Source organism: Apaloderma vittatum, unplaced genomic scaffold (genome assembly GCF_000703405.1).
Source record: "Apaloderma vittatum isolate BGI_N311 unplaced genomic scaffold, ASM70340v1 scaffold26275, whole genome shotgun sequence".
NCBI classification, from domain to species: domain Eukaryota; kingdom Metazoa; phylum Chordata; class Aves; order Trogoniformes; family Trogonidae; genus Apaloderma; species Apaloderma vittatum.
The window spans coordinates 6992-17796 of record NW_009719198.1 but is presented as its reverse complement, the minus strand read 5'-3'; the positions used below and the strand labels follow the sequence as shown (position 1 = coordinate 17796).

The 10805-nt window shown below is 47.7% G+C and overlaps 1 protein-coding gene across 1 annotated transcript; it reads left to right on the top strand.

The window, feature by feature from the left end:
* Window positions 1-486: 486 nt before the first annotated feature.
* LOC104274811 (cystatin-like) lies at window positions 487-1796 on the top strand (the record flags this gene model as incomplete). Its single annotated transcript, XM_009870546.1, has 2 exons — window positions 487-600; window positions 1719-1796. Coding segments are annotated over 2 exons (192 nt in total), but the record flags the coding sequence as incomplete, so codon positions are not given.
* Between the last annotated feature and the right edge of the window lie 9009 nt (window positions 1797-10805).

Sequence of the window (10805 nt, the reverse complement as noted above, 5' to 3'; positions counted from 1 at the left end):
AAGCCGAAGGGTCGGCCCTGGCAGCCTCCGGGCTGAAAAAGAAGTCTGTGGGGTTTCTTTGGAGAAGGAGCAGGCCTCAAGCTTGAGGGGTCGTCTGAGCTGAGGTTATCCCCAGAAAGTGAATAAAAATGTTTTGGCTCCCTCACCACAGCTTGTGTCTCAGTCTGAATGCCCTTGAGTGCTGCGTGTGAATAAAGAGCTCATAGGTTCTGTAAGCTGCTGCTGAGTTATCACATGTCTCTTCTTGCTGGCTAAGGGAACTGCCCTGCAAGACTTGTTTACTTGGATTATGTTTCCTGTTTTTAAAAGGGTGCCGAGCGCCTCTTTGGCGATGGCTGCTGCACACAGTCCCCTCTGAACTTCTGGAGATTGGTTTCCACCATATAACCAGAAAACTGGCTGCCTTTCTGCCAAGTTTCTTTTGTCAGAGAGCCCTTCTGTGTGGGTGGCAAATAAAGCTGCGTCTGCGTGCTTGTCTTGTTGCAGATTGTGGCTGGAGTCAAGTACATAATGGAGGTTGAGATTGGACGGACAACTTGCACCAAGCCAGCAGCTGATCTCCAGGATTGTGCTTTCTATGATGCACCACAGATGGCTCAGGTATGCTCCAGAGCACAGCGTGCTGGCCTCTGGGTTTCCAGCACCTTCCCTCTCACTGGCTTAGTACAGAGGGGTATGGGCAGTGTCCCGTGTCTGCACCAGCGAAGATCAGAGCCCTCATGCCCTTACACTTAACAAGATACAGCCCTTGCAGAACTCGTCTTACCAGATGATGGTGACGGAGAAGGCAGGGCCTTTTAACCTGTTCTGTAAGTGTGGATCTGAGGCTGTGGTAAATGGAGGACTGTGTGTGCCTCAGTCCTCCTAAAAAGTGCTTGTGGTCTGGATCACAGAGATGTGGAGGAAACCCCGCCAAACCTACAGGTCTCCTGCCTCTTAGTCCAGTGTCCTAAGTCTCCATACCATTCTCAGGCCCTCTTAGCCTGTGCTAATGTAAATATGCTTTCCCTGGGAACTTATGTCACCATGACTAGTGCTTTGGGCTAAGCACTGATCACAAGAGGTAGATTATCTCGTTTTTCCTCTGCCCTCCAAGCTGTTATGCGTAGGTTTTGCATAATAGCAATACTCTTTAAGGAGTTCTTCACCTTTTCAGGTGAGAGTGCCCAATATGTCTACCTCGATCTGGCCTGAGTTTAGTTCTTCTGTAGTACTTCATTATTTCTATTAATCATGGTGACAGGCTTGGCTTCCCTGTGTGTGTGCCCTTCATGGATGCATGAATGAGAAGTGCAGCTGCCCACAAGTGATCAGTTAAGCATCTAGCTAGAAACTTATGTGTACCTGTATGACAGCTGCAATGATTTGATGCCTGGATGTATGGATCAGGTGTGCTGACCTGTGCCTGGGAGCTTATGCTGGAGTGTTAGCTGTGCTGAAAGCTTTCCGGAGTGTGATAGGGTTAAGGAGGGAACCTGATCCTCAGAAGTACTGACTGCTCAGCTTCTCTGTAGCTGTTTACTTGAGAAAATGATTCATCCTGAGCAGGTACTAACAAGTGTTCCAGAATACTTGCCAGGAGAGTGCAAATCTAGAGAGCCATGCAAGTGACCTACATCCTGGGTTCTGTGAGGTAGTAAATCAGTGTAGGACAATGGTCAGTGACCCCGTTTTATGCTCTTAATCTGACAGCTGCTTCTTTTTCTTTCTCTCCTTAGCACACCATTTGCAAGTTCGTTGTGTACACCATTCCTTGGCAAAATGAAACTAAGCTACTGGAGAGTAAATGCCAGTAAGCCTACCTTGGTTCCAGCAGAGACCAGCAACCAGTTGCTCAGATTTTATTAAAAAGAAAAAAGAAAAAGCAATAACACACATTGAGATGGGCTTTGTCAATGCCTGTTAACTACTTATGTATGCTTGTCCTATGCAAGTTAAATTATGTAACTTTCCTTTAAAGCACAGTACCATCTCTCCTCTGTTTTTTCTTCTTTGTAATTATATTTTAGAGCAGCTATTTTGGTCTTCCTACAGCCTTTCCCAGTAAAGTAACTCCAGCATCAGGATTCTCATTTAAAAAAAAAATAAAATCCAACAACTTGCTGTCCCTGTTAAGTAACTACTGTAAACATAAAAACTTAATTCATAATTGCTGTGATGTGTGGTTTTCTGTGAGCTTCTACTGCCTTGGAGGGAGGGTTTGCTTTTATTTATGACTAGTCTATCATGCACGAAGACAGGGCAAAGGAGCAATGTGGGTCCTAATCACAGGGGAGGTAAAACCATCCCTCCTTGTCCATGGATATGGCTTCTGGTTTTGAAGAAGAGATTAAGTCCTTAGCCATTTTTTCAATGAAGAAACAGTCTGCTTTTGAAAACCTCACAGTATGCAATGCTTGGATCTTGAGAAGATCAGCCAAAGCCTGTTTGAAGGCTGTGATCCTGGTTGCTACCCTGTTCTCCTGTGAGGCTGCATGTGGTTATGCAGCTGTGCTCTGTGGAAGTGAACCACTCCAGTGTCTTCCTGCACTGCCTTTGAGATGTTTTGGGAACCTTTCCTTCCTCTGGCATAAGGTCCTTGCACCTTGTATCCTGAGGCTTTTCCAAGCTGGAAGCTCTGAGAGGAAAGCTCCAGGATTTCCCTTAATTTGTAACTTAAGCTATGACTGGTGGACCTGGAGGAGCAGCTTCTTTGATAGGGGTGTCTGATCCATCACAGCTTCTCTTCATGAGCAGGTGAGTGTGGATTGTGCTTTCACTTTGTATTAACTGAGCAGGGGCTATTTGAATGATGTCTGATCTGGACAAATACCTTTAAATCAGCAGGCACAGAGGATCAGCACTCAAGGAAACGGGCTGAGGAGTTTCCTCTTAATCTGTGATAGATTTGTGTTGCAGGGAAATTGGGGATACTTGTGCATGCAGGAGAGGACAGATGACCCTGATGGCTGTAATGTGTTGAGCCTGAGGAGAGCCTAGTGCCAAAGCAAAGGAGAAGTTAGTAATTGGTGTTAAGTGGATAACTGATAGGAAAAATCAACCAGCATAGTTTTATAGCAAGTGGGTATTGTCCACAAACCTGGTTTTAAGTGTGAATGCTTCCCTAAAGCAGGGCTCTAAATCCAAGTGCATGTACAAGCCTGGTGGGATCTTTCACTCGGTCAAGGATGTTGCTGCTGTTTTTGGTGAATATGGGACTGTGAAACACAGCTCCAGGTTTAGGAAAAAAACCAGCTAGCGTTTCAGTGTCTTTTGTGATTTGGCATCCCGGAACCCAAGCAAAAGAGGTAAGGAAGGCAGGTGGGACTGGAGCTTGGGATTGTGATAGGAGGGGTCTTTTGATTTTACTCCTGGGTGAAGGAAGGAGCAGGCACCCCCGGAAGAAATTTCATCTTCAGATAATGAGTGAAGGTGCCAGGTCAAGAGGAGTCTGGGAGTAGGTGCAGGTGCTCAGGTGAGCAATGGAGGTGCTTCTTGGTTTGCATAATCCTAATAGTGCATTTCTTACTTCACCCTGTGTCTTTGCTTTTCTATGGTTTGAAGTAGAAATACACCTTTTGGTGTAAATCTCACACAGGGATAAAGTGAGTCCAGTATTCTGTCATGCCCTATGTTAACCCTCAAGCTCTGGAGTCCTTTGTCTGGGTCTGGTGGTCCTGTTTTGAAAGGAAGGTGAGAGGAGTGCAGAGAGGAGCTGTGGAAGTGGTCTGATGGCTGGAGAAAACTACTTGAGATGAGAAGTGTAAGGATGCTGTCATTTTTTGCTTAAAAACCGATACCTCTATGAGAGCTAAGACACGACGTGTTCGGGCATGGAAGGGGCTCGGATCTAATGAAGGAGATCAAAGCAAGAAAGTAACCAGAAAACAAGCTTCTAGTGGGAAATAGAGCTCCTAAGGAGTTCATCTTCCATGGGTTGATCTTTCTCCCAAGGGAAATACTGCTTTGCATCATTGCCACAGTTGGATGAGCTTGTGCTGAGCACAAGGCTGCATCTTGATTCGCATCATCGGGGCATAAGCTGCACCAGAGGTCTCCATCCAGGATGTGCTCGGATCTGATAGGAATTATTCCCCCTGTTTCCCCACCATCATTGCTCCATTCCCTTTGACTGCTGAGCACAAAGATGGTCTGTTTCTCTTGCCAGCCAGATCAGTGACTCTGCAGAAGTCCATCTGTCTCGTTGTTGGGTCAGTAACCTTGCTGACCGAGGAAATCCTGGTTCCAAGCTGTCGTTTTTCTAATGACTTCATTTGTACCTGATTTTTCCACTGTTTTCCAGTCTGTTTATATGAGCACTAGGCAGTGGTGAAGGGGCTCCCTCGTGCTTTTGGGTGGGTTTGCCTGTGTTTTATCACCTTGCCGTGAGGCCTAGAATGGGTAGTTGCACTGGTCTCGTTAGTAAGGAGACTAAGCAAGAAATGAAGATGCAGATAGACCTAACCAGGCATTCCCACCACTTCAGCTGTATTTGTAAGCTAGCAGCTCTGAACAGCATGTGGGAAAAAGAGTGGTCATTCCAGAGAAAATGAGGATTTGAGTGTTTTGAGCTCCTAGATTCAACGGTACTGCATTTTCATGTTGAAATGCCAATGACTAAGGGTGTGAGTGAATGGCACAGCTTACCCCATCCTCACAAGCTGCTGAGTGTCAGCCGTGGTGATTGTCCGTATGTGCTCTCCACTTGGAGGAAATGCCGAAAAAGCCTGACCTAAATTAAGCACCTTCCACCGTGGGCTGTGTTCCTTTGCATTTGCAACAGGCTAAGAGCATTAGTGGAAGTTCCCCAGCCAAGAACATTTTGCTTGGGAAGTCTTTCTGCTTGGCACTAGCTTGGTCAGCTGAACACTGAACACTGATTTTTAGCCACATTTCCTGCTTGACTTTTGCAAATATGGTTGACAGACATGAATGAGTAACCAGGAAGTGCTTATTTCATGTTGTCTGTTGCAATATGCTTTGACTGTATCTCTGGGGTCGTGCTTCCTTAAACTTAGGGGGATCAGAGCTTTGTTGCTGCTACAGCTCGTAAATCCAAAGGTTTTTCCAGGCTCTGGGACTTAGGGAGAGATTTAGGGCCAACTGTTGCTCTCCTTAGCAGTGCCTGCACCTGCAGAGAGACTTACAGAATCTGTGGTAAAAAGCTTTACTGCAAGAACTGAAGAACCCAGACAGCCCGGTCAGCATGGGTTTATGAAAGGTGAGTTCCACTGGACTATCCTGATCTTCTGTGACGAGGTGGCCCATTTAGAAGATCAGGAAAAGGCTGTGGATGTTATCTATCTGGACTTTAGTAAGGCCTTTGACACTGCTTGGCACAGCATTCTCCTGGAGAAACTGGCTGCTCATGGATGTACTCTTCTGGCCGGATGTCTGGGCCCAAAGAGTTGTGGTGAATGGAGTTAAATCCAGTTGGTGGCTCGTCACAGCTGGAGTTACCCAGGGCTCAGTATGTGGGCCAGTTCTGCTTAATATCTCTATCAGTGATCTGGACGATGGGATCGAGCGCACCCTCAGTGCAGATGACACGAAGCTGTGCGGGACCGGTGATCTGCTTGAGGGTAGGAAGGCTCTACAGAGGCATCTGGACAGGCTGGATCAGTTGGGACAAGGCAAAGTGCCAGGTCCTTCACTTGGGCCACAACAACTTCGATGCTGCAGGCTTGGGAAAAACTTGATGGTTGGACTTGATGATCTTAGAGGTCTTTTCCAACCAAAATGATTCTATGATTCTAAGAGTGGCTAGAAAGCTGTCCAGTGGGAAGGGACCTGGCAGTGTTGGTTGACAGCCAGCTGAACATGAGCCGGCAGTGTGCCCGGTTGACCAAGAAGGCCAAAAGCATCCTGGCTTATATTAGAAATAGTGTGGCCAGCAGGACCAGGGAAGTGATTGTGCCCCTGTACTTGGCACTAGTGAGGCTGCATCTTGAATCCCGTGTTCAGTTTTGGGTCCCTCATTACAAGAAAGACAGGGAGGTGCTGGAACATGTCCAAAGAAGGTCAATGAAGCTGGTGAAGGGTCTGGAGAACAAGTCTTCTGAGGACCAGCCGAGGGAACTGGAGTTGTTTAGCCTGAAGAAAAGGAGGCCGAAGGGAGACCTTATCTCTTTCTACAACTACCTGGAAGGAGGCTGTAGTGAGGTGGGAATCAGTCTCTTCTCCCATGTATCAAGTGATAAGAGAAGAGGAAATGGCCTCAAGTTGTGCCAGTGGAGCTTTAGACTGAACATTAGGAACCAAATTTCTTCATGGCAAAGGTTGTCATCCATGGAAGCAGCTGCTCAGGGAAGTGGTTGAGTCACCATCCCTAGAGGTATTTAAAAGACATGTAGGTGTGGTGCTTAGTGACATGTTTTAGTGGTGAACCTCGCATTGCTAAGTTGATGGTTGGACTTGATGATCTTGAAGGTCTTTTCCAACAAAAATGATCCTATGATTCTATGAGAGATCTGGTACCTGCTGTCTTTGTCTTTTTTACCTTGTCTGTGACTCTCACTCACACACCTCCTCTGCCAGTGGCCCAAGACCTCATTTAAGCTTAAGCCTGAGACCTCTGCCCTTGTGTGAGCTTACCTATGTCCTTATCTCCAGCCCTCACTGCTGCATGGAACTTGGACCTGCCTTGTAACTTTGTCTCCAGCCCCTTCTCAAGCTTCAGAGAGGGGTCCTTAGGGGCACTCTGTTTGCAATTCTGTGTCTGGGGCTGTTGATGAACCTTGTCCCACCCCCAGCTCTACCAGCCTTGCTGAGACCCTGCGGGACTGTGTCCCCTCAGCTCATCCCCTCCTTGTGCCGCTCCCTGAGGTGTGGCCCTGCAGGGTCTTTCTGAGATCCTTGAAGCTATATCAGCACTCCTGCCAGGTACAGGCACTTCCCTGTGCACAGACCCTGAATTACAGTTTCCTGCAATTAGGAAAGGAAAAAACCATGTGACGATCCAGGTCACCCTGCAGCCCTGGGGCTGGGCCACCCAGTGCTCTTGTCAATGTGCATGTGCTCGGGGTGTCCAACACTGCTTAGCTGAAGGTGTGGAGACCCCTTAGTGAGTGTTTGTATTCGACTTTAATATGCAATGTCTTAGAATCACTGTAGAATGGAACCATCAGGAGATCAACTTTACAGATCAAACCCACATACCATTTTGAATCTCAGTGCTTTATTTCTTGATGACGACACCAGAGAGGTAACACTTCAGATTGCTCTCCTCGTGGGATGCAATGGCAATCTGGAGATCATTTTTGCAGGGTGGGGCAGGAAAGTAGGTCATTGCTGATGATGCTGGGTCACTCCGTGACTCTTGTCACCCAGCTTTTGTGGTGGCCCGCTGGTGATAAGGTGGGAGGGCAGGTGCCTAGTTCTCCTCTTGGGGCAACATGGTCCCAGGCTTGGTGAGGAAGACCCCAGGTGCCCATCTGATTTGTGAGAAAAACAGCTGTCCTGTAGGCTTCACAGTGCGAATCCCTCACGAGCATCTCTGTGCTATCCCACTCTGACACAGGGCATGGCTCACTGGGATGGTGGGCTCTGGGACAGGACCCAGGGCTTGAGGTAACGCTTGCTAAAGCCTCTCCTCTGTGTTGTCAGTCATTCGCATGGCTTTGCTCAACCTCTGTGAGCTGGTAGGCTCCTACTGTAAGATTTTGCAGGGAAGAAAAGAGAAGAAGCAAAGCTGGAGACGGATGTGGGTATGTGTGTGCGTGTGACTGATGATGGGGAAACCTTTCTCTGCTTCCAGCTGGAAAGAACCCCACGAGTGACTCATGATGCCCTCATTCCGGTGCCCCTCTTCCCCACCAGCTGAGAAACGCCCTTCCTTGTGTCATGTTATCTCCTTTTCTTTTAAGCACCCTGAGGTGATCTGCCCATAGCTGGCACAAAGCTATCATCAGCAAGTGAAGGCAGCTCCTCCCTGGACTTGCCTCCTGGCCCGTGCCTGCAGGTGGGTAGTGCTGGAGCTCTTGCCACTCACCTTGTGAACTGGCGTCCTGGCTCTTCACAGCAACAATCTGTAGGGAATGTGGGTGGCAACATCCTCTTCCCTTAAACTGGAGAATGATAGAGGAAAAAAAAGAGGCTTGAAATAAAATCTAGGTGTATAAATGTTTTATCAATTAAAAAATAATCACCTGAGCAGATAGGAACCACTATAAGTGCTAAAAAGTGAAGCTTTCTTCCTAAAGGACTTTTCTGAAGTTAAGTGTGTGCCTGTACTCAGCTGCAAGATGATCTCATAGGAAAGCCAAACCCAACAGGATTCTCCCTGTCCTCCCAAGGAGTACAGGTACCACAAAGGGCACTACCCCCAGATACAGAAGAAACTGGGACTCAGGCCTAGCCAGGGAATTGATTTTGTATCTTGAATATAAAAGATAGCAAGAAAAAGGTGAAGTAGTGGTGTTTACACTAAGCATAGCTCTCTCCCTTATTCCAGATTAAGTCCCCTCATTTGTACAGGTGAGCAGTAGTTTTCTTCCCTCCATATGGTGGCAAAGTCCTGACATTCCTGGAGAAAAGTTACCATTTCCAAGTCCCAGAAGTGGCTAAGAACAGCTTAAAACCTTTGTCATTTACATAAGTGAAGCCTGGATCCTACTTGTTCCCAGTAAGGTTGCCCACTTTTGACTGTGGGGTGGGTGGGTGCTGTCACCCTCAAAGGCCTCCTGTGCAGAAACATCCTGCCCTCACCAGTAATGAGGGAAAGATGGACCACTTCTCTCTGAACATCGTCGACTGTCTGTCATCTGATTGAATTGCTACAGTGATGAGCTCTGCCAGGCTGTGATGCCACCCTCTGTCACATGGCAGCTACGATGGCTGCAGGGCTGGTGACCATCTCTCTTTACCCAGTGTTTGCTCCATTGCTGTTGTAGTCCTGGGTTGACCAAGGTGCAAAACAAGCTGTGGCAGTATCTGTCCTAAGCAGCTGCCTAGGGAAGTTCCAACCTCTGGGTACCAAAGGCCAAAAGAACAGTGATTTTCTTCCTCACAGGAGCATCAGGAGAATTCTGTGGTTAGTGAGTCTGGCATTGATTTGTTAATGGCCAACTTAGCTGGATGAAGCCAACCATGCTGTGGAGGAAGAGGCTGGAGAAAAGCTTGACTGGGCTTTTTGGATGATTTCGGTTTGCAGATGCAACCATATTAGTTCTGAGCACATCTTCTCTGGAGGGGATGGGTACCAGAGCCATTCAAAAAGATTCTCTTCACATAACATGTTGCAGCTTCTCCAGGTGAAGCTGGATGTACCAGGCTCCATCTGTGCAGAGGTGCAATTTGGTGAACTTGGGGGTCACAGCGTTGGTCCCAGAAGGGATATTTGGGAACTCTTCAGGAATAGGCTCCTCTCAAGAAGAGCAGTAGCCTACAAAAGGAAATTGGCTTTGGACCTCTGAGCATGGCTTGGCTGGACAGGTTGGCTAATTACACTGACGTTTCCTTGTCAAAACTCATGGGTCTTAAGATGACTAAAGATTTTTAACTACCTATATTTCCTCCCTGAATAGTAGGTCTTTTCATTGCTTTCTCTGTTAACTAGATAACACAGCTGGAAATATTTTTCCTATTCAATCCAACGCTTTGTCTATCTCCTGCACACCCCAGGTGGCTCAGTGAAAATTATTTCTTCTGCGAAATGTTGAGAGAATAATGAAACATGTTTCTACAGCTCTGACATGCTTTTTGCCCACTGGCTTGCTCAGAGGTTTTTGAATAAAACTGGCTCTGGGATCTATCTCAGTTTAACAGGAAGTTGGAGAACTGGCGAGAGACTTTTTTTTGTCCTCTGTGCCATTTTAAACTGCTCTCTCCCAAATACAGCAAATGCTTCTTGCAGGTGCTTGTGCTGGGAAAGCAAGGAGCGGTGGAGTTCAGATATTAGAGGAGAAAGAGCGCAGGCATGCTTTCAGCTACCCAGCACAAAGCAAGAGCTCTCATAAAAATCTCGATTTGACCCCTTGATTTACACCTCTAATGGGAATAAAGAAAGCCCAAAGCTTGCACTCATGGCAGCTGCTGTAGAGAAACTCAATCTGCAGCACAAGAGGGTAGAGCTAGACATTTAATGCCCCAAGCAGATGTCTTTGGGGTTCACTGTGCCTGGAGCTGTGTGAGGGGAGCCAGAGTGGTTTGTGCATGCTGTGGGACAGGCTGATGTGTGGGCAGGACCCACAGGAAAGAAGCCCAGCCTGTGCTTGTGTCTGGTGGGGTAGGATTCACCAGGGAAGAGCTGCGGCTGACGTAAACCCATTTTTTTCCACTTAATCGCAAAGATTGTCAGCTCAGTAATAGCCACGGAGTTTCTTGGCTGATAGCAGGGGGGAAAGGTGGGAGGGAAATGGCCGGACAGGTTTTCAGACCCTCTGCTGAGTTTGCGGTGCTGGCAGTTAGCAAAACCCCAGCATGCTCTGGCTATCAACAGAGCCAAATCGATTGGGAAGTACTGAGAGTGAGTAGGGAGTGAGAAATTAAACATTGGCCCCCAGACTGACAGGTTTTGTTCTTATTTCAGATACCTAGCACACTTTACACTGGGTGCGCTGAAATTACCCTGTTTGTGCTCAGAGGGGGAAAGGAGCTCAGTGCTCCACGCATCTAGGGCTAGGAAGGGAGAAAGGAAGACGATGATGTTGCCTCCCTGTATATTGGCCATCTGAAGAGCTTCCAGTTAGGACCGATGCTTGCCGTCCTGCGCAGCGACAGGACAGGGAGCGCCGGGCTGGTGCAAAGCTGTGGCTCAGGAATGCGGTCCTCAGCATCTATGCCCGTCCTGGGGGCAACACTCATGGCAGAGCCTGGCATGAAAGACA